Raw genomic sequence first — 24916 nt, 5'->3', positions numbered from 1 at the left:
TTAAACCCTCTCCATACTGTCCTTCTTTCCCTTCCACTTGTAATTGGGCAGGGCATCGTTAGACCATAAATGGACTTTATGGAATTAAAGACGACAGGGCTAATCTAAAGAGACACCAGAGATTCTGGGTAGGTAGCTGACCCTAAAGTGTTTCACCAGCCACATACATGGTACCGAGACAGGTTATTAACAGAGGAAATTATACTGGCCATACAAATTACGCATCAGGCCCTGGCTTCCATCCCCATGATTAAACTAGATATATCAGTGCATACCTACAATGCCAGCACTTGGTAGGTATGAACAGGAGAGGAGAATCAGAAGTCTAAGATCATCCTTGGCTATCTATCCAGCAATATGGAAACCCACAAAAGACTAAGAACCCTCTCAGACACTAAGTAACAGTCAGCATGAGGTTCTTCTGAGAAAGGGACCTTTTCCTATGGTCTCCCCTATAACCAAGAGCAAATGTGTCAGTGTTCCTGCTCTCCTTTTCAAAGATGGAGGAACACAAAGCAAGCCAGGTGTGTTGGCACATGCCTGTAACCCTGACTATTCAAGAAGCTGAGGCAGGAGGTCTCAAGCCCAAGGTCTCCCAAGAAACACAGCATGCGTGGTTAGTCTGGGAAACTTAATGAGACTTGTCACAAACTAAAATTTTAAAAAGCTGGGTTAAATAACAGAGGCCCTGACTTTAAAAATCACACACACACACACACACACACACGCACGCACGCACGCACGCACGCACGCACTCACGCACGCACGCACGCACACAGGAAATTTTACATGAAGCAAAAACTTGCCACCTTCCCAATTTCCAAATAAAAGAAGAAAGTCAGCCAATACGTGAACCCAGAGCTCATTGGCATTTTACTTAATGCAAGCCAAAGAGATGTATCAGTTTCTTCTATTTCTAACATTTTTCCATTCTGAAGCAGAGGACTTTTTACGTGGTGCTAACAGGTCATAATAGCAAATATTGAGGACTATTAACAAGTATCCTGCAATGATGATGAAGGACGTCCCTGCTGTCTATGATTTTCTCCTCTCTAAGACATTTATTGGCTTCTAATCCTGAATGTTTAGCTGGGAAGATGACTCAGTCAGTAAAATGAAAGGCAAGCACAAGGATTTGAGTTCAAGCCCTAAAATCCATTTAAAGAAGTCAGACAAGGTGACATAAGCTTATAATCCTCAAGCTGGGGATGAGGAAACAGGAAGATATCTGGGCCTTCTTGTTCATATCATCCAGCCTCCCCTACATGGCAAACTCTAGGGAAATGAAAGACCCTGCCTCAAAAAACCACTGGAGTGTCATAAGAGGGTGCTCTTTGGACTCCATACATATTTGTATAAAAAATACACATGTACCTGCACATATATAATGCACAGAAATACATAAAGCACACATGCACAAAATATTAGTTAAGCAAATCTGCATTTCGTATTTGCAATCTTAATGCTTAAGGCATCTCAAAATAGCAGAAATATCACTATTACAGTGTAGATGTGAAATGTCCCTCTAAGGCCCTTTTATTAAACATCAGGTCCTTAGCTGACTGTTCTATTTTAGGAGCTTGCAGAGACTTTAGAAGGTGGTACCAAGCTGGCACAAATAGGTCACTGGGGAAGTGTCTTGGAAGATTATACCTAATCACCTCATTCCTCTTCTGCCTTGGCTTCCTGTCCATTGTGGCGTAAATAACCTCAGCCACGCTGTCCCATTGTCATGATGTTCTGTCTCAACATAGATGTAGAAATGGAGCCATCTGAGCATGGGCTGAACTTCTTGAAGCCATGAGGAAAAATAATCTTGCCCCCCTAAGTTGCTTTCATTCAATATTTCGTCATGGAGATAACCCAGACAGTAAGTCTACATGTAGTAAGTACATGGAGGTGTGATATAGTAGACATACAGTTTTTTTATTCATCTGAGTAATATCAAATCAAGGAATGAGAAGTTTCAAAACATCAGGGAAAACATTACAAATCCTCTGTATCCTGGAATTAAGAATACTTACTTTGCCTTGAGTGTCTCCTCCTGAAAATTCCAGTGTGGATCTTCCACCAATTGCAATTCTCTCAATACCCTCCCAGGCTTGTAGGCCGCATTGATTATCATGCTAAGAACCTGTTGGGAGGAAGATACCAAATCAACTCAAATCAACTACAGTTGTGTCCATTCCTGTTGAGTTTGACAAGAATCTTTTGAAAACTACACTGTTGGCAAGAGGCTTTCGCCTTACATCTCATTAAATGAAGGGCTCTGATGAAGTCTAATAAAATACTCTGAAGCACCATAGAACTAACTCACCAACCAGAAAACATAAAACCTAACCACCCTGGCTTGCAAATTGGAAACTGCTCACTAGCAAGAGTGCCTGATGCTCAAGAGAATTATTCTCCAACAGGATGGTTCTTCACTGGGGTTCTGAGTTCTTCACTCTGTCTTTAAAGACCCATGTTGGAGTCTGGAAAGATGGCTCAGTGGTTCAAAGCAGGTACTGTTCTGGCATAGGACTTGTATTTGATTCCCAGCACCCATGTCTAGCAGCTCACAACTGCCTGCAATTTCTACTCTAAGAGATCCAACATCCGTCTTCTAACCTCGACAAACATTCATGTGCATAACCCCTTAAATACAACTAATTAGACACAAACATCAATTTTGTACTTTTTAACATAACCAATGAAGCAAACAATATGTTTGGGCTAACACTGTGGTGGAGACTTCAGACACCTGTAAGGAGTGTAAGAAGTTCCTGAAAGCTGATAATATCTCAACTTAGGGGCATTTAATTTAATAGTGTTCTTGGGTATGGGTTTTGATCAGTAGTCTGGAGCATTTAACATCATCCAGTATTATATACCTTCAAATAACACACTCATTTCCAAGTATTAAGTCCAAGAAAATAATTATGTGGTGATTACCTACAGCAAAGTGCCCAGAATGCCTAGATATTTGTACACTAAGAGTCAAAGGGACAAGTTCTAGAGAAGAGAGATGTTCTTAGTAATTCTCAGTGTGCCTATTTATTAAAATCATCTAAGAACTTAGACCTCTGTGCACTGGCCTCTCACTAAGCAAGTCATGATTTACTCATTGTGTGTGTGTGTGTGTGTGTGTGTGTGTGTGTGTGTGTGTGTGTGTGTTGGAGACAGCGTCTCATGTAGCCAAAGCTGATGTCTAACTCTGATCATCGTGCTTCTACCTCCCAAGTACCAGAACTCCAGGAATGTGTCACCATGCCTGGATGATTAACTCTTAACATTCACAAGCTCTGCCATACTCCAAGCTCCCGATACCCATATACATTCAACAGTATGAAAAAGCAAACAGGATATCAGGTGTTAAATTCCACCAAGTGGCCATCTGTGGCAGTCCATGGGATACTAGGAATACAGACGAGTAGAAAAATTACATGGTACCACTCCTCAAGTTTACCCACGTCTAGAAAAGGTATGAATAGTCACATCAGGATGAAGGCACATACTGCATGTGTGATGACACAATACAATAGAGAGTGAGAAAAAATAGTTTTAAGATGGGAGACAGGCACTAATCTCTTATGGACAACCTCTACTGAATTGTATTCTGATAGTTTGCAAGGCAAGGTCATCTGCTTTAACTCTACCTAGTGATAATAGTGTCTTCTTTCAGTGGAAATCCATCAACATAAAGGAGGAGACAGAAGGATATTCAGGAAAATATTGGCTGGGGTAGATATACCCTGATAACTTCTGAGAATAATAAATCTTTCAGAGAGAGTGAGTGTTATGGCTGCATTGGCAAAGTGCTTGCTGAACAAATGTGAAGATATGTGTTCAAGTCCCAGTACTTACATAACAAGTCAGATGTGGTGGCAGGCACCTGTAATCCCAGAGCTGAGAAGCAAAGACAGGTGGATCCCTGGAGCTTGCTTGCCTACCAGTCTAGCCAAATTGGTGAGTTCCAGGTTCCACTTGCGGCCATCACGCGCGCGCACGCGCGCGCACACACACACACACACACACACACACACACACACACACACACACACACGTATACAAACATGACCATTTACATTCCCCAAAGAGAGAGAGAAATATACTGTTAGTCTGCAAACCCACTTGATCCTAGGTGGCACTGAGCTTTGTTTGTTCCAAGGGCTCTGACTGTCCCCAACAAGAGGACAGTCCCAGGGCTAAAATGGAACAACAAGGCAATGCAGACTGTTGTGGTACATTTTGTTTTCTGCATTAAAACAATGGTCTGATTTTTCCGTTTGCCATCAGTACAATTTAAAAACTGAGTTTAAAAGTAAATCTAATTAGAGCTGGCCGCAGTTGCACATGAAGCATTTATCATGGGGCAATAACATTTCAGTTGGTTCTTTTCATTTTGACTTGCAGAGAAAACCCCAGAACTACTCTGTCATTTGCTGCATAACAGAATGCATTTTGTGACTGTGAATAGAACCAGAACATGCCTTCCACAGTTCAATTCAGCCTGGAAACAAGCAGCAGTTAAACCTGTAAATCCACCCGATACTGAATTTTTTTTCATGGCTTTTCCCAATACCAACCCATTTGTCTCCAAGTTCAACGAGGATTTCTAAGATGTTAGAGGGCCGATAAGCACAGTGCCAATACTCACCCGTCCATGATTGCTGAAGAAAATACAGCTGCCCCATAAGAAGAACTATGTGGGGGCTGGGGAGATTGCTCAGTGGTTAAAGAACTGGCCAGACAGTGTGAGGACCTGAGTTTCGTCTCCAGAACCCACATAAATGCTAGCTAGGTGTGTCAGCCCACCTGTGATACCAGCCTCATAAGACAGAAACAGGAGGTCCCAGAGCAAGCTGGCTAGCCAGATTTGCCATAAAATAAGGGTCTGATTGAGAGGTGCTGTCTCCATGAATAAGAATAGAAGATAATACCTCAGGCCTCCAAATGCATTCACACCCCTCCATGTGCATGCCAGCCCATATACAAACATGCATATACACAAGCACAGTACACACAAACATGCAAATGGAAGAATAAGAACTAAGTAGACAGATATTATCACTAGGTAGAGTTAAAGCAGATGACCTCGCCTCGCAAACTATCAGAATACAATTCAGTAGAGGTTGTCCATAAGAGATTAGAAATAACATGAAGCCCACCCTCAGCTAAGGAAACTATTAACCAAGATCCATCTGAGCAATTCCAATTGAAAACCCATACCACAAAGTAATGGCTCACTGCATCCCTTGGAGTTTGGAATGTTGAGAGCACATCCCCCTAAGCAAGTTCCTCTCTGATGGGTGACAGGAGAAATGCAATGACCTCTAGTTGTATATGTCTGGGATCACATCTCAGTTAGAACCCTGTGAAGCTCCAGGCCTTTGGGCAAGATGACTTTCTCCATTTGTATGTGGGGCACTTGTATTTAACTGGCCATTTTCCTTATAGCTGTTACCACTCTGAGTGCAGCCTCTGTGACCCTACAGGGACAGGTTCCTGACATGGTTAGTCCCCTGCTTATTTGGTTGCTGGCACATTAGCTGGGGTCTGAGGAAAACCCTCTGAAAGCCTGTTCACTTCTCTTGCAATGAGTTGAATCTCTAAGATCCCTAAAGGCCCAGGTAGTAAAGGCTTGGTCCCCAATGACAAGCAGTGCTGAAAGGTAAGAGAATCTTTAGGCCACCAGGAACATGTTCTGGATTGCAATGAAGGAATCCTAGCCCCATCTTCTTTCTCTTTATCACTTCAAAGCATCCATCATGTGCTCCCCACCATGATGGACTATCTCAACAAAGATCCCAAAGCAACTGGACCAACAGGGTCATGACTGGAATCCCAGCAACTCTGAGGCCAAATATTCTTTTTCTTTCAATAAGCAATGGTCTCAGGTATGCCACAGTAATGAAATATGACAATATCCATATAGCCTTTCTTTTTCTCTCTCAGGTCTTCATTCCAAAATTCCCTTCACAGAAACCCCATTTAGTCTTCCTCCACAAAACACCACCTTCCTTTCATGATTTTCAGCCCTCTCAGTGGTCACTACAGTGTTAATCTAAGCACACAGAAGCAGGGCCACCATGCTAATGCATTCTCTGTAGCTACAGCTATGACTGGAAGGAGCAAGGGTCTGATACATTTTTTTTAAATGTTTGTTCAGCAAATTTCAATATGGAACCAGAAGTTAGCCCACTGAAAATTAATGACTTATCCACTCCAAGAATCTATTTGATACCATATAGTGGGGTGAAACGGGGGTCGAGGAAGGAGATACAGCTTTGGTTTTGATTGTCATTGCTACAAAGTCCTCCTATGTGGTATGATGAGAAAGTTCAGTAAATGTATCATGTCTTCCATATGGGAAAGGCACAAGAGCAAAAGCAGCTTGCACTTTTCTTTAGTTATGCTTTGCAGACATTACCAGGAATCCCACAAACACCTGCATCACAAGCTGTACACATGCATTATCATGGACATACTCGCCCAAGCCATCCGCATCAACGTCTGCATTCTTAATGGGTTGATGTTTAACATTAACACCCAGCAATAGCAGCAAAGACACAGAAGAACACCTTCACGAGGTGAGTGTGCCTCTGCCTTTGATTCTGATGACTGACTTAACTGGAATTCAGCTACACAAGGCTTTTCCTCTGCCCAGTGTAACTGGGGAAAGTCCTTTCTATAGAGACTCACAATGGGTACGAAAAGTGAGTAAATGCTGAACACTTAGCCCCAAAATGGGACATCTATAGCACTCTCTCCAAGGCTTAGGTAACACTGTGTAAGAGGTGACAGAAGGAATCAAAGAGCTGGAAGAAAGGGTAGACAGTTGTGGAACACTGTCTTCTGGAAATGACACAACCATTGCACTCTTTAACATTTGGCAGCTATGGTCACCTGAATAAGCCTGCATAAGTCTGAGAACAGAATATTCCAATATAGAGTAGAGAGGTATATAAGAAGGCCCAGCCTGCCCTTCCCTGAGGATTTACAGGCTAGTTAAAGGTTGCTTGGAGAAGAGCCATTTTCTTCAGGAGTGCAGCCATGGGTAAGTTGTCCATGCTCCTTTAAACTACCTCTCACATTACTGTAAGTAACCCTAATTCACTGGTCAAAAACTAATACAGTAGAAAGGACTATTTGAAAAGATAAAGATAACAGTAAAAGGGGAGATGGATTAGATGGACATATTCAGGGGTGAATAAGATCAAAATACATTAAATATACATATGAAAAAGTAATGATAAAATCCATTATTATTTAATAGATGCTAATAAAAACTAATAACTAATATAAGACAATCCCTGTTATTTAAATGTCAACTTCTTGTTGAGTGATGGTGGCGCACACCTTTAATCCCAGCACTCAGGAGGCAGAGGCAGGCGGATCTCTGTGAGTTCGAGGTCAGCCTGGTCTACAAAGCTACACAGAGAAACTCTGCCTGGAAAAACGAAAAGAAAATGCCAACTTCTTTCTGTTTCACTGATGAACATGATTTAACAGCCATCTCCATTTTCCATCAGTTCCACAAATAGATTGCCTTCACACATTAGGAATGGATATATAGATGATAAATAATGAGAAAGATACAAGTATCTGATAGATTATAATAACGGTAACAGATGGTAGACAGATACTATGATAGATGATAAATAGGTAGATATATAGATATAGTAAGTATAAATATGTAATAGATAATGACATAATGATGAAAGACAACAGAGAGCTAGTTGATGAGGAAGAAGCTGGATGATGAGTAAGATAGATATAATAAACATAATGGTGCTAGATGATGGCTGGATAAGTAGATAGATGGATAGGTTGACAGATGCTAACAAAGATGATTAAAGATGTAGATAACAGACATAGATGGTAGGGGATAAACGAATAGATTGAAAGATATAGAGGTTGGATACCATAAGAGATGATACACAGACAGATGATTAGATAGGCAGATAAACAGGCAGGTGGCAGATACAGAGACAGGGGATACATAGCGGAATATGGACATAATTGAGTATGTGAACTAGGACAGTGTGGAACAGGTTTATATCTTTATTTCTTCAATCAGAAATAGGATGCCCATCTTGGTGGATCTGATTTACATTATCACATTGAGTTTCTTGATCTTACTCATGCCCACAAGTCTCATTGCTTCTCTGGCATCCTCAACTCACTAGGGTAGAAAGTCACACAGCAAGGAAGTGAGATACACTCACAGAGGCTCATCATATCCAAGGAAATGATACACTCACAGAGGCTCATCACATCCATCCAAGGAAGTGATATACTCACAGAGGCCCATCACATCCAAAAGTTTCCTACAGGTACAGGCTCTGTGAACCTTCCTCCTAAGAATTATCTAGGATCAGAAGAAAGTGCGAAGACAAGACTGTGATATTTTTTAGTTCTAATAGACATTTACAATGTGGTGGCTTTCCTTCTAGTTATTTGCATTGTTGCTACAGTCCAGGCTGCAAAAGAAGAGAGGTCACAACTCTGAAGAGCTTTTGCAACCACAGAGTGACAGCCAGTTGAATTCATTCAAAATAATGCAGAGAGCATGGAAAGGTTCCCCTGGAGACTCCCCATTTGAAATGACATGCTTCTGTTTTTGTTAAACACAGGGGTTTCACCTTGGCAAGACATTCTAAGGCAAAGGACTTCTAAGAGAAAACAGAGGTTCCCAAACCTCCATGTGCCACCCTGGGAGTGTGTCATGACAGGCTTCAGAGTCTCTTTAAAGCCAAAGGCACAATAATTCACCACATTGAGTATTTTCAGAGTCATTCCTGCCAGCAACACCTCTCCCATTTCATCATCAGAAGTTGAGATACTCATCTCAAGGCACACTGCCATGAGTCAGCAGAGAGACATTCTGCTTCTCCAGTTTCATGTCCCTGCTCGCTGGCTCTCCCTTTAATATGAGGATGTGCACATACCCCAGCAACACACTTCATATAAACCAAACGCAACAGATAGATCAGGTGATTCATAGGACAGCTCAAGATACTAGCAGTCTTAGAATAATACTACATAAATCCACAGTTTGTCTATCTGCCGGGGTCCTTGGCACACTGGAGAAGGCATCAGGTTGGAATGATTTGAGTTAGAAATGGATGGTCCTATTTGGCAATGATCTGCCTGAGCATGCATGTTTATGACAAATGCCATCACTATTATCAGTCCCTGATAATTCTATGTCCATAAAATGGCCCAGCATATAAGGGGTCATCATAAAGCCCTAACACCACAAGGTCAAGGCCCACTCCAGGTCCCGAGAGTTTACTTTTAGAGGATGTTGGGAATGGACTCTGGCTCCAACTTAATTAAACCTATCTCCTCTCAACACCATCTCTGAAGTTAAGGTAAGTCACGCATGGCTTTCTGGGTCTCTACAAAGCCCTCCCAACTCTAAAACAAGTTGATGCACCCTTTAGCCACCGTTTTCTAGACGCTTCCTGCTCTCTAACACACAGACCCCCTCACACATATCTCAGGATCTCTCTCCTTAGCTTGCAGCTAACCTTTCCAAACACCAGCCCTGCATCTACCTACAGACTCTATCCACTTAGAGCAGACCAGACACAGAGAAAGCAACTCTTATTTCACATTTTCTGAAGACACAAAAGTGTTTAAATTTCCAATACTGCCGATGGCTAGGAAAAGCAAGGCACTTTGTCTCTGCTTCAATTACCTCATTCTCTTTAAGCAAAATGAAATTTGAAGCCATGTAGAGGTTCTGGAACCAAAGGAAGGGCATTAGCATAAATATTACTTTGGTGGAACTTACATTTTTCTTCCACTCACAGAATGTAAGTGCTTGTTTTTTTATTTATTTATTTATTTTCCCTTCCATCTTGCTACATACATTTTTAACCATCAGCAAAAAGCAACTTTTGTCATCAGAAAACTGCTTCTGGCTGGGCTTTTAATTTGGTGGCTGGCAATCTATCAGAAAATGATTAAGGGTAACTTCTTTTGACTTGGAAAAAATCATTTAGTCAAGTAAGATAATCAACCTCTAAAGAGAGAATGAAGCCAAGGTCTTGTTGTTGGTTAACGTAGCTGGCAGATAATAGAGAGTCTTGTGTTAGCAACCAGAACCTCCCATGTGAATCAGGCTTGCAGGTGCCTGCAAAGAAATTCAATTAGTCTCTGTATCTGTAAGGGTTGATGTCCCTGACCTCTCAATACCAGGCACTAATACAGGAAAACAGCCTATGCCATCTTAACCACAGTCCAGCCACGTCAACCTGCTGTCACTCTGAGAAATCCCCCTACCCAGGCTTCACATTAAACTGCTTGGAATACCAAAGAGAGCTGCTCACACTCAGCCTCCTCTGAACTCCTTGGTGCTACTCGACAATGAAGCACCAACAACCCAGAATCCTCTCAACCATCTCTGAAGTCAAGGTAAGTCACGCATGGCTTTCTGGGTCTCTACAAAGCCCTCCCAACTCTAATATCCAGAAAACAAGTTTTATTCTTAAACTATAACATACCCTTTTTACCTATTGGTTAGCCATAGCCTAGCTTCCTCCATTCCAGCCAGGCCTGACCTGCTCATCAGAATCTTCCCCAAATTCCTACCATTGCTGTACAGTTGAGACTGTACTGACTCTGCCAAGTCAAATGTCATCTGCCATATTCCCCCATACCCACCTTCTGTTCTCACAGAACTGTGCTCCCATCTCTCTTTAGGCCATGCCTATGTTTATTTAGCTTTGGATCATATACTTTTCCTAAAAGTGAACAGGAAACTCAGACAGATAGAAGCCTAATGGGGCTGGGGTTTGATCCAGTGGTTCCAATAGTGATAGCTCCCGGCTCCTAGAAGCTGTCTGGTAAACAATTGGTCAATAGGTAAATGGATTTTGTGGCCACAGAATTGTGCTTTAAAAACCATTCATCCTGGCACAGCAGCAATAAAAAAGTCATACTTGTATCCTTTCTCTTTGAGAGAGCCCTGGGGTATGCAGGTCAAGAGCACAAAGTTCCTGGAAGAGTCCAGAAACTATTCTATTATTCCAGTGGGTCATCAGATACCACCTGAGGTTGGACCAGTAAGATGCAGTAGAAGCTGGCTGAAGAGATGGCCCAGTGGTTAAGAGCACCAAGTGGTTTTTCTAAAGGAGATGGGTTGAGCCAGGTTCAATTCCCAGCACTCACATGGTAACTCACAACTGTCTGTGACTCTAGTTCAAACATTCTCATACATGCAGGCAAATAACCAATGCACACAAAATATTAATAGTTTGTTTATGCTAGGCAGTAGTGGCATACACATTTAATCCCAGCACTTGAGAGGCAGAGGCAGGTGGATCTCTGTGAGTTTGAGGCAATTCTGGTCTACAGAACTAGTTTCAGGACAGTCAGAGCTGTTACATAGAGAAACTCTGCCTCAAAAAAACAAAATCAAAACACACAAACCAAAAAAAAAAAAAAAAAAAAAACAATCAAACAAAAACCCAGAAGGACCTCCAATGTCCATTTATTTCCTTGAGGTTAGCCTCTACAGTAGGTCACCTTCCCAAACAGGGAGGAAATGGGAAGTACTCTCCAGGTGATGAGTGCCCAGGACTTGGCCTGGATCAAGCAACAGACCAGGGGGTTTATTACTGTCTAAGTGCAGGTGCCAGACAGGCACTGTGGAGGGGGAAGACAGCAAAGATGCTACTTGGGTTGGTAGCTCAGTTGGTAGAATGCAGGAAGCCCTGGGTTAGATGCCATCACTCCATAAAAACTTGGGTGGTGATGTATATCTGCAATTCCTGCATTTGAGTGATGGAGGAACATAAGGTCATCATTGAATAGACAGCAAGTTTAAGGCCAGCCTGGAATACATGAAACCCTGTCTTTAGAAAGGCAGAAAAGGAAAAGAAAAGATGCCAGCCATTCTATACTGCCTTTTGAGGTCTCTTGGCTGTCCAAGGTACCTTCTTCCTTGAAAAACTTATACTACTTGGTCCTGAGTGTTAACTCCACACAGTCATTCTCCTCTTTTCCTAGAGCACTTGATTTAAATATATCATAATATATATTCCTAACTCATGGGGGAAAGCATGTAATTAGACTCCGAGTCTTTCGTGGGTAGGGATGTCGCTTTTTCGCTTTTGAATCTCTAGCGTTCCATTCTTGGAGACTGGGGTGCTTTGCTGGATATGAACTAAACTGAAATTGACTCAAGGGATTGGACATCTCCTCTGGAAACTGAACACAATGAAAAGCTCCTATGAGAACAGTTCTGATGACTTACCTCTTTAAGCACCAGTACACACTTGCCAGGCCCCACTGACTGAGGTAGCTCTGCAATCCTCCCTTTGTTCAGGAACGGGCCTGAGAAACACCGGTGGTTGACAAACAACTGTGGGCAGCAGTACTTCCCGTTGACAGTTCCTGCTGGGAGAGAATGGCACATCGAATGCTGGAGATGGCTATTATACTGTGACTTACGGCACTGTCAAGACCTGAACTGGATCCAAAGTTCTTGCTGGAGAATCTGAAGTAGAAACGGACTCTGAATGGTTGTCGCTTCCCCCGAGAGCTAGAGCTACTGTGATTCTAATCAAGCAGCCTGACTTGAGTTTCAAAGTTTGACAAAGAGATGCATGCTTTTCCCCTTGGAGAAAGTGCCCTGTGGCCTAACACCGACACATCAGCACATCTGTAAGTGTCTTAAGATACTTTTACACTTTGCTTATTTTCCCATTGTGTAAACATCAGACTTTTCTGTAGATCAGATAGCATCTAGATACAGAAAGAAGCAGACTGTAACAATGAGAAACCAGGAATTATTACACAGCTCAAGGACCACCACTGTCATACAGATAAGATCCCCTGTAAGTTCTACCCTAGCAATTCCTCTCATTGCCCTAGAACAGTGATTCTCAACCTTCCTACTGCTGCAACCCTTTAACACTGTGGTTCCTCATATGGTGACCTGCCAACCATAAAATTATTTTTATTGCTACTTCATAACTGTAATTTTGCTACAGTTATGACTCATGATGTAAATACCCATGTTTTCTGATGGTCTTTGGTGACCCCCATGAAAGGGTCATTTGACTCCCAAAGGGGTTGTGACCCACAGGTTGAGACCCTCTGCCTTAGGAGCAACCATCACCCTGAAATATCTTATTTATCACACAAGTCAATAAACTTTACTTCTCAACAGATGGATGTGTGCAACAAGTGATATGTATCTGGGGTCTTTGCAAGAAATATCATAGATGGTTTTCTCTCACATTTTGCTAATTGGCCTAAGTTTTCTGGAGTCACAAGTCAATAAATGATTTCAAATTTACCAACCAAGTGAAAACATTCAGTTTTTACTTCTATACATGATTCACTCCTCTTATGGATATACCAGCTTGTCATTTCTCTTACAAATACTTAGCTATTGACACTTTTCCTGAGTTTCCAGTAATTACTTAAGAAATGTGTCTTCAAAAATCGACTTCTGAGTATGGGCAAGAGATTTGTGTAAGGTCATAATAGAAGTGGCTTGTCCACCCATCTGCATAGCTATACTCTTAGTAATGATGATCACACTGTTCCTTACAGTGACAACACCACTGACATTCCCGACAGCACCATGTTAGAGCTGCTGCTGTTCCACTTCCAGCCCAACTAGGCTTCTCCATGTCGCCAATATGATGGAGAGAAAACACACCCCACCATGGCTTGAACTCCCAGCCTTTTGACACACTCAGCTGGGCTTGCTGGCTTTCCAGCTCTATGGCCCACACCGGTGTGGAACTCACAGTCCTTCTGCTATGGGATCCCAAGCGCTGGAATAACAGGTTTGCACCACACATCTGACTTGACTAAAATTTCTTGGTGTTTATAATATGTAATGAAGTTTCTCTTTGGTGTACTCACTCAGCTTGTACCCAAGATATGCCACAGAAACAGTGATACGGCTTCAGAAATACAACTACTTGGGTGAAGGTAATTTAACAGTTCAGAAAGGCCTGTTTCTTAAACTTAAGATCCAGTAGATAGGAGGTAGGAATTTTATGCTGAATGTATGAAAAGAGTAATATTACCTCAGTGACTATACAACAGTAGCTGGTGTAGTTTAAAAAAAAAAAAAAAGCACTTTGAAAACGCTTTGAGTGTTATACAAGCTATATAATTAACTTCGCAACTGAATTTCCTTATAATTTTTGGTAGTATTATCCAGACCTTTAGTTAGATGTTCATCTACTCTAGTTATAAAATTGTTCTCTTTATTACAAAAAGAACATTAGCTGTGCGAGTATTCATAGTACATGGACCATACATAATCCTGGAATTCAAAGCAGATTTTGTTTGGTCAAGAACGCAGAACCCTGCAGTCAAGTAGCCGTTCATGCAGACATATCTAGTCACATTTGGTGGTCCAGTGGCAGCTCACAACTGTATCTCACAAAGATGTAGCAATGCATTAACAAAGCTATTGTTCACAATCCGCTTCTCAGGCTCAGGTTTTCATTGATAAATCAAAAGTGAGTGGGGTATAAGTAGGAGTCATTGGGGCAAAGGTGCAAATGGATAAGCCAGAGACAGTGGCACACACTTGGAATCCCAGTGCTCGGTAGGCTGAGAGTTCAAAGCTAGCCTGGGCTACATGGCAAGACCATCTCTCAAAAGAGTCAAGTCAAACTGTTATAAAATGGCAAGAAACGAATGCCCAGTACTAATGCTCAGTGTTTTCCTCTTCTTCACTGTGGTCCATGACACAGATTGTTAATTGGATTTGTAATGGCCAAATACCAAACAGATCTTATCCCTGGAGATTACAGGACCTATCTACAGCTCCTGGCTAAACAGTAGTAAAGATGAAGTACAACTTTAATCTAATAAAAAATTTAAATGTATGTCTGTTACTGAGTGGCAACAGAGGAAAAGAAAATAGGCTCCAAGTGGAACTGCAGTGACTAAAACAATATGCATGTCTCCAATCACAACTACACAATGGTACACAGCAGAGTCCTCCATGGGGCCCACTTACCTGCAGTGTCCGTGTGAGGTAACAAGCAACGGTCATGAGGTATTTTCTCAACAGGCACTGCGGATAACAATCTGTGGGTTTAGAAAATCAACTATCACAGACCACAGAAGAAAGGAGTGCATTGTGAAATATTTTCATCATTTAAAATGGCTATGTCAGAAATTCAAGATAAAGTCATTATAAGGTAGGCTGTGTGTACAAGAGTAGCATCAGTAAACTAAATAAGGAGGTCATTTTGGAAAATTGGTTTCGAATCCATTTGATGACCCTAAAAAGTCCAGGGTGCAAGTGCCCTCGAGTGGCCAGCTCTGATCAGTGAGTCTCTCCTGAACTTAAAAGAATGTCCCCAATTACGTTCTAGATACAACTGCCATATAATTAGTGTCAGACTTATCCACAGTAATTGTCTAATAGAAAACAACCTTCAGGTGACTTTGGACGTCCTTACTCTGTGCCTATATGGGTCACGGCCATATGAAAAAGAAGGTTTAAGAACTATAAAGCTGTAATTGTTAGAATTTTAATTCTGGCTTGTTCTGTTAGAGTTCATGTAAAAAGTTCATAAACACATTGTGTGTGTGTGTGTGTGTGTGTGTGTGTGTGTGTGTGTGTGTGTAGTCTTACAAGAATATAGGAGAGTTGGGGCTCATGAGGTTTCACCCCTGCTGGCTGCATAGCAACCAGTTTTTGAAAATTGACCTAAATGTCAAATAAACCATCACCAGGTATCTTAAGATGGGGAGGGGTGCACCCTCTACAACAGGGGGCATCAGACTGTGGTTCCCTGAACTGGCAATTTGCAGAATTCCAGATTCTTAGCCCACACCCAGATACCCTGAATCAGAGTGTGGGGCCTAGCAATCTGTGTGAGGTGATAGAATCATTAATCCATGAGTTGCAAATGAGGACTCAATCAGGAGCCTGGTGTTCGTCTATTGACTTCACGCTACACAGATAAACTGGAGTCAAGTTACAAGCCTGACCCAGTGAAGATCACACATAAAATATCCTCAAAGCTATTATTCTCATTCAACTCTTGGTGCAAATGTTTGTTTCACTTCTTGTATTAAATTTTAAGCCTGAATACACAAAAAGGTGCTGTTTTCAGTTAACTTTATATCCATATGTTTGTGTTCCTTAAGGAAACATAATCACCTCGGATGGAAGGAACATTTGGATGTAGTTTAGGTACTTCATAGTGCACCAAAGGCTCACCAGAAGTTTCAACTTTTCAAACACACCCTGTCCACATGTACAACACTTTACCCTAAAACACCCTTCTGCCAAAACTGCAACCTATATTTACGCCATAAAGGAAAAAACCCACATTTTTTTTACACATGGAACCAAATTTAATATTAAAAAAAAAACAAAACCTCAAGAGTATTGTTTTTAAATGGGGATGTTAAAATGCAAAGGAGTAAAGCAACTTCTCACACTCAGCCAGCAGGGTGACAGGGGAATTAGGGTGACACTTTTGCCTCTAGGCATTCAGGGTCAGCAAAAACAGATCACCCGTCTATAAACTACACTTGTCATATGAAGCCACCAAGGATCAGTACCAGAGACAGTCATTCCCATCAGTGTGGAATAAAAAGTGAGAAATAACCATGGGGGCAGGGAGGATGCTTTGAGGATGGACTCTGCCTTTTGCACATAATAACTGCACAAGGAATAAGAGCTGTCACCATCAATGCTGAGATGCTTGTTAGCTAATGCCCCCCCACCAAAAAAATCACCCAGGCCCTTTATAGCTAATCACAAAGTTTGGGAAGGAAAAAATAACAAAACATACTGTTTCTCCGGCTGTACAACTGCAATCTTCCTCTTCTTATCGGCTGTAAAACAGGAAAAGAAAGTGAAAATGACATTGTTAGTGAGGCTAGTCCTTTTCTCATGACTTTAGTGTACAAGTGTCCGCTGTTCTATTTAGTTAAGAGACAGGGCCTCATGAGGGCTGGAACTGGATATGTAGAAGCCAGCAACCTTGTATATCTGATCCTCCAGGACCTACCTCCAAAGTGCTGGGATTACCTGGGTGTACCACCACGCCCAGCATGTGTAGTGCTGGGCCTGAGCCCAGGCTTCAGTGGATGGTAGGCAGGTAGCCATGTAGGGGTGCACTCTCTCAACAGAGCTGCTTCCCAGCCCCTCACTGTTTCTGACTATGACAGGAAATCTTTTAAGTCTCTAAATAATGAGGGTGGTTTTTAGGAAAAAGTCTTAGTTGTTGCTATTTTTTAATTAAGATGAGTCCTGTGTCTACTCTTAAAACTGAAAAGTTGCTGAGGTCAAGCCACAAATTTACATAATATCTCCTAGCATGAAACAGATATGGTTTTCTCAAGCATGAAAAATTTGTAAGTATTTTAATCTTATCACTACACTGGCTATTTTATTTTAAAGGGCACTTTTAATAAGGAAGACAAAGAGAACACATATTGTACTGCACTTCGACACACATTAAGATAAATTGTTGCAAATTCGACAGAAATTGTGATAAGGCAAAGAACACTGCCAAAATAATATACCCCTAAGTCAACTTCAATGAAAAGAAAAAACTGAATGAGTGGTAGGGGGAACAGGCAGCTAGGAAATCAACCAGCAAATAATGATCTGGGGAGATGAGAACACTCTATGTTACTATTTCTTTGAAGACTTATTTTTAATTAAGCAACTGTATCTGTGTCGGGTTATGTGTATATGAGTCCAGCCAAGGTGCCAGGGAGGGACAGGTGGTTTTGTGCTGCGTGAAATGGGTCCTGAGAACCAAACTCAAGTTCTCTGCCAGAGCCGTATATACTCTTGACCACTGAGCCATCTCTCCAGCTCCAATACCTGCATTCATTCTTTAAGCACACATTGTGCTGTAAAGGAGGCAAACTTGAACTTTATCCCACCAAACTATAATGGTTATTGAACTTTGAGTAACAAGTGCTACGCGGCATAGTGATGCATGCCTTTAATCGCAACACTCAGAAGGCAGAGGCACAGGCAGAGGCAGGGAGATTTCTGTGAATTTGAGCCCAGTCTAATCTACAGGATGAGTTCCAGGACAGCCAAAGCTACATAGTAAAATCCTGTCTTGAAAAAAGATGTTAGAAAATGCAGAATTATCTTAATCAAGACTAATTAACAAAAGTGTAGCATATACAAACCAAGCTATGATCTACCTTTTTATAAAGGTGATGATCATTTATTGTAAATTAATATTAACAAAGGACCTGGAGAGACAGTCACACACATGTACATCTATCCACGCATAGACACACAATACACATAAAGTAAAAAATAACCTGGGCTACATAGTGAGACCCTTTCTCAAAAATGGGGGAAAAATTAAAATATACATATATATTTTAATAAAGTAACATATATATGATGTGTAATCTAAGCTTCCCCAATCAAAACAATAACCTCCTTCAATTGCCTCCTTACTGCCACCTATAAAATATACACAAATGTCCATTTGATATCAGCACTTAGAGAATTGAGACAATAATAATATAGGCATTCTTTAGAACACCTAGAAACTTTATTTTCACAGCTTCCTTACCAAATCACCCATTTATTCACCAAGATTATGGACACTACATGTTCATCATCTCATTCCACTTAGCAACACTTACGGACTGTCTTGTGTGGTGTGGTCAAAGGGTAAAAATTCGCTTCACACCAGCCCACAGGGAAGATATCCATGGAATCCATATCCACAATGACCTCTGGAATTGGAGTCTGAAGACCTGAATGGGGAAGAAACCAACACCAAAAAAATGAGAAGGAAATACACACACATAAGCACACACCCACATCCACAAACACACATACACACGCACGCACACACACAAATAAAGCATCCCTAAGACTGAGAAATGCATTCCTGCAAATGCATTTAAAAATGATAATGGTATAGAGGATGACTTGTAGAGTGTGTAGTCTTAAGATGGTTATAAATTTTGAAATAACTTAAGGGTGAGAATCTGAGATAGTTCAAGTAAAATAGGAGTTAGGAAAAAAGATATACATTGCTCTAAAAAGGGGGAGGGAAGAAGGATCCCAAGAAAAACTGGATCAGAGCCAGATATACTCAAAAAGGGACCAGATGTCCCCTTTCCTAAGAGTAGCTATGAAATTAAAGACATGTGGTACAGTTTGTAAGCCACCATGACAGAATTCGTTCCACACCAAGCAAAAAGTAACTGTCAACTAAATAAAAGCAAACATAACAGCCAAAAGCAACAGCTATAGGGAAACCACTGTTTAGGAACAGACTAGAGATAAGGCAATTTCCTAAGAGGATATGTTTGCCTCTCAGCTTCGACTGGAGTGGTTCATTTTTGTATATGTATATGTATATGTATGCCTGTGCATTTGTGTTTGTGTGTATGTGCAGGTGCATGTGTGTACAGGTGTAAGTACACTTCTCTGTGAACGTAAGAGGTCACCTCCAGTGTCATTCCTCAGGCCACACGCACCTGTACCTTGGTTTTTGAGATAGGGTCCCTGGCCCTGAGATCTTAAGTAGGCTCACCAGTGAGTCTCAGGGATCCCCCTGTCTCTGCTTCCTCATGCTGAGATTAAACTCACACACACACACACACACACACGTGCGCGCACGCACACACACAGACCATTACACTAGCATTTTTTTCCTAGCAAAAGAAGATTCTTGTACCATTGTAACACATACCTTACCAACTAAGCTATCTCCCAGGCCCTAGACTTGTTCATCTTTCAGCTCAGTTTGTGACCTACAGGTGCTAACTATGTCACATAAAATACTTCTCTATAGGAATATCTTCATTTTTTATGAGACATGTGTAACCACTGCATCCTGTTCTCTGATTACAGCTGTGTCCTGTGATAAACCAACATCACAGCTGGTAATTCCTGAAAAAGACCAGAAATCTACAGTGGCAGCTGAAATATCAAACACCCTTGGCTACAGAGAGAATAAATCTGGAATACACTCCTCCAGTTAGCAGAAGAAATTCTACACTAAATCAATTGTCCTTAAGAAAAACAGCATCATCATAAACAACAACAACAACAACAACAACAAACAGAACAACACTTGGAAGGACAAATTCTCAAACCAAAAATCAACAGATAAGATATGAGATATGTTGATATCTAGTGACTCTCTGAATCTACTTTGCCTCTGTGTCCTCAGCAATATTTAAGATGAAAACACCACTGTAACCCCCATCAGACACCCATATCAGACACAGTATCTACTGAATTTTAAATCAGATTGCCCTCGTCCTGTTTCCCCAAACTCATTGTAACTTAAAGAAGCTAAACACCAAGACCCAAACACACACACACACACACACACACACACACACACACACACACACACACACACACACACACACACACAAAGTCCCAACTCCAGCCGTTAGTTCCATGCCTCACATCCCCTTCTTTCACAACCATAGGATGACACTGTGAAAAGTACGTATGTGGTTTAATAAGTGAATGCTCTTAATTTAGTAGTAAGCCAACATATTGATGAATGTGAAATGCCCTGAAGGGAGATGGTTCAGTCAGCAAAGTGCTTGCCCTGCAAGCATGAACCCCAAAGTTCATGTTTTGTCTTTTACAACCAGGCAGAGTGCCTCACATTTGTACTCTCAGTTTTGGGGAGGCAGAGATAGGCAGATTCCTAAGTCCCAGGACAATAAGAGACACTGTATCAAAAGTCATGGTGGCCACAACCTAAGGAACAATAGTCAAGTTTGTCCTCTGGCCTCCATATTAACAGGCACTTGAATACACATACACATACACATACACATACACATACACATACACATACACATACACATACACATACACATACACATACACATACACACACATACACATACACATACACAGAGAGAGAGAGAGAGAGAGACTAAGAGAGAGAGAGACTAAGAGAGAGAGGGAGACTAATTTTTTTCAAGTAATACTCCCAGTGTCTTCCTATGGATATGACTCTCTTCACCCTGAAGTGCTCATGATTCCTTGAGGGTCCAACCAAAAGGGTCTCAAGGATGTTTCTCACAGCACAAAATCATTTTCTCTACTTTGGGAATAGTATTGGTTTCTTAGTGTCACAACCATTTCCCCACAGGTTAAACTATCCACCAGAAATATCTGCAGTTTTTGATTGGGTTTAGCCACAAATAAGATTTTCAAGGTTATTCAAAACAGTACTTCAAAAAAATGCATAGAGTGAACTTGGCCGCTTTAAGTCCCTCTGCCCAAATGTTCTGTTGGCTCAAGCATTACATCATATTAATGCTCTAATTAATATATACACTTCTGTATAATGCAGACATTAATGTGTTGCTATGGCTGCCTTTACCAGGCTTTAAAGTTCTTTCATTATATTCCCCATCCACTCAAACAGATACTTACAAGCTAAGAGGTGTGAACCGCTTTGGTTTCCCTCAAGGAATTTACACTCCTGCTTTTCTTTCACTTTAAATCTTGCCTCTGAAGACATGTTTGAAATAATATAGGGTGACAAAATGGCTTATCCAGACTGGGAAACTGGCTTAGGGAATAAGAGTACCTGACCTGCAAGCATGAGACCCAAGTGTGGTTCCCGGGAACCTGCTTTAGAAGATGAGCATAGCGGTGCCTAGCTTTAACTCCAGCACTTCATGGGGGAAGAGAAATGAATCCTAAGAGCTCACTGACCAGGTCAGGAAGCCTGGTCAAAATGGCAGGGTCTGCACTTTGACCCTGCTTTGAGACATGGTCATGTCTCAAGGAAATATGATGGAGAGAATACACAGGAAGACACTGATGTCGCTCTCTGGCTTCTGCACAGCTATACTCAGGCTGTGAGTAAGATGAATGAAAACAAGTAGAGTATGTGCATATGCCACATATATTGGAGGAAGGGAGAGAAGGAGGAAGGGAGGACACACACACACACAGAGAGAGAGAGAGAGAGAGAGAGAGAGAGAGAGAGAGAGAGAGAGAGAGAGAGAACACGCTAAAGCAATGTGGGTATCATTGAGAAAAATTTTTCCTGACCCCCATCTTTTAAATCCCACTCTGGATGGTGAGTAGCAACTGCCTTTTCCTTTTATCAGTCTTATCAATTGCTGTGATGATCACATAAGTGTAGATACATCTAGCCAGATTCCAGATAACCTTTTAAGGGAAAGCTATTATTTCCAAGCTTGGAGATCCAACAGCTTTACAAAATGACACACGTGTTCAGGATTCTTGCTTGCTTGTTCCAGCACTGCTGGGATTATAGAAGCACACTGAGAGACTTCACCAAAGACTCAAGGCAATATCTGTCACTTCATATGTAAGCAAGACATGCTGCATGAAATTCTTTATGAATGAATAAAAATATTTATGAAAAGAAAAGAAAACCCACTTACAGACAAGACCACACCTGAGCTCTGCCTTTGTCTAAGCGGCATCTCATCAGTATCACTTGCACTCACTCATACCTCTCTAGAAGGTCTACCTCAAAACCCATTAGGAAGCAGAGAGCCCCTCCATGGGAAAGTATTCAAATGATGCAGGGTATATTCAAGTGATGGAACAGTTGGCAGCTATTTAAATACTTAATGTGATGATCTCCAAGATGTATCGTGGAGTGAGAAAAGACAGACTGAACTCTTGAGTGTAAACCACAAAGCGATCTGTTTTCAAGGGGTAAGGACACATATATTTACATGTGCATGAAATAAATCTGAGAGGAATTGTAAGGTACTAATGGCGGTAACTCCCAAGAAAAGAGCAAAATGCAGAGGAGTAGGGAGGCCAAGACCCAGAGTGAGAATCTAACCCAAGATACTTTGTGGGTTGTATACCTTTGTGAATGTCGTCTTTTACAAACACAGTCTCCACAATCTCCAGAATAATGACAACACAGCATAGTCAAGGAGAAAAGGATTTTGTGCATAAATGTTGTCTTGCCATTAAGTTCAAATTAGTAAAATGCAAGTTACCATAGAAGAAAATAAAATGAAACCACTGCTAAAAGAAGAACTTTCTGGTCCTAAAGTAAATTTACAAGCATCTGAATTTATAGGAATCATGTAGGAGTCTTAAAGATGATTTCGCATCTCCTGTAGCCTTTGTCCTTCCATCATAGATCCCAAGACTCTGCTTGCCTGTGTAATTGCTAGAACTTTGTACTGCAGTTCAATCTAGTCAATGGCAAGGACTACTTCAATGGAGATGGTGACCTGCTTTAACCCAGGAACATCAGGCTGACACTCGGGGTGGCTTGCCAGGACACTTTAGTGAGGAACACAGTCCTGCCAAGGTCCCAAAGATATGCAGTTATACACTTCCAGCAAGCCACAAGAGAGAGAAAAAACAGGTGAATTAGAGAGTGGAGATACTATGGGATACCACAGGCAAGAGGGATGTGAGAAGAGAAAGCTTCAAAGCCAATCATGATACAAGTAATGATTTTCATTTACTTCAGTAATAGAACTGGTACACCTCTTCATCTTACTTAAATGCTGGGATGGGGAAAAGGTAAGAGATGTTTAAGGGAACAACTTTACTTGGGATAATGTTCTTAATCAAAGTTAAAGTGCAGGGCAAATGTGGACAGACTTAAAGATGAGAAGAAAAGAGAAAACATAAGATGAGGGAAAAGCAACCAGAGCCAGGAGATTGATGGAGCCCTAGCTATGACCTGCTGTGCTTGTCCCCTTTGCAATGCCAAGCAACAAAGGAGCCTTTGGAGCATCTCTTTGTCAGCCCTGGAGCCAAACTCCTAAGGAATAAAGAGAGAATAGAACTGTGGCCAGCAAGAAAAAAGATTAAGGTCAGTGTAAATACACTGTCTGAAAGAAAATGGTACAAATGGAACTGAAGGTGTGTGTGTGTGTGTGTGTGTGTGTGTGTGTGTGTGTGTGTGGTATGCATACATTGCATACACACATGCATTCCTGTTTGAGTGTGTATATATGTGTATATACATATATGTGCATGTATAAATGTTTGTGCATATGTGTACATGCATGTGCGTTCCTGTTCATGTAAGTGTGTGTACGCACAGAGGGAAATACATTCCCCAAAGGAAGACATTCATAGTTCTTACTACAGGCAAGCTCTTTTCCATAAGTTTAGCCCAGGACAATCCTGAAAATTACTAGGGTCTTTTCCCAACAATCCTGAAATTCCTGGACTTTCCATCCCCATTTTCAAGACAAGTAATCTGTGATACAGAAAAGAAGCAGCAGCTAGCAAGTGTAATAACATGTGAGACTTACACTTCAGAAGTGTTCATTTCCTAATTTCATTTATTAGGGGTGGCATATCAAACATGTGGCTCCTTCTCTTAGGAAAGGTCCCGTCTTATTAGCAGAATTGCTATAGTTACCATACAAAAAGCCTGGTCAGGCCAGGCTCTGCAGGCTGGTGGCAGAGGCTCAGGTTAATCTAGAGGTTCAGCATCTTAGATTGTCTCATCCCAATGACAGAACCCAAAGTTCCTTCCCATGTGGTTCCTCTGCAAAGCTTTCAAGAGAGGTGTCCCCATCACCTGTTAGCATATTGCTGCAAAACTCCTCACACTGATAGCCAAACGGCAGTTCTTAAGAAATGGCGGCCCCTGAAATTGATATTGGTTTCTGTAATAAATTGTTTTTATTCTTCCTGTCTGTTCAGCAAACATTGAGGAAGCAAAGTAGTGCACATGAACTTGTGCACAGACACTGTGCTGGGGGGAGATGGAGGGACGGAAGCAGAGTTGCACAGAATAGCTTACAGCACTAATAATAACACTAGCATGTTGGAGGACACATTGTCTTTCTAATGAAGAATAGGCTCTGTGAAGGAACAGACTTGTTAGGGAAAGGCAATGCCTCAGCTGGAACTGTGTCTCAGTGGACAAATGCTTGCTCTTGTGAGGCTCTTGGTTCAACCCCAAAGTAATGCCAAAAAAAG

General features: G+C 41.4%; 1 protein-coding gene across 7 annotated transcripts in view; it reads right to left on the bottom strand.

Moving 5' to 3' along the window:
- Sfmbt2 (Scm like with four mbt domains 2) overlaps positions 1-24916 on the bottom strand; it is a 192298-nt gene that overhangs the window by 29901 nt on the left and 137481 nt on the right. For 5 of the 7 annotated variants that reach the window (XM_027405128.2, XM_027405133.1, XM_027405129.2 and 2 more), the window contains exons 12-16: positions 18619-18732; positions 16785-16827; positions 14990-15060; positions 12251-12393; positions 2025-2134 (exon numbers count right to left, since the gene is read on the bottom strand). In XM_027405128.2, coding sequence (XP_027260929.1) covers positions 2025-2134; positions 12251-12393; positions 14990-15060; positions 16785-16827; positions 18619-18732 — 481 coding nt within the window. The remainder of the gene's footprint in view (positions 1-2024; positions 2135-12250; positions 12394-14989; positions 15061-16784; positions 16828-18618; positions 18733-24916) is intronic. The other 2 variants (XM_027405132.2, XM_027405134.2) reach the window with 1 other exon arrangement.

The sequence above is a fragment of the Cricetulus griseus genome, chromosome 3 (genome assembly GCF_003668045.3).
Source record: "Cricetulus griseus strain 17A/GY chromosome 3, alternate assembly CriGri-PICRH-1.0, whole genome shotgun sequence".
NCBI lineage: Eukaryota > Metazoa > Chordata > Mammalia > Rodentia > Cricetidae > Cricetulus > Cricetulus griseus.
Note: the sequence above shows the minus strand (reverse complement) of the source record. Positions and strands in the feature narration are given on the sequence as shown.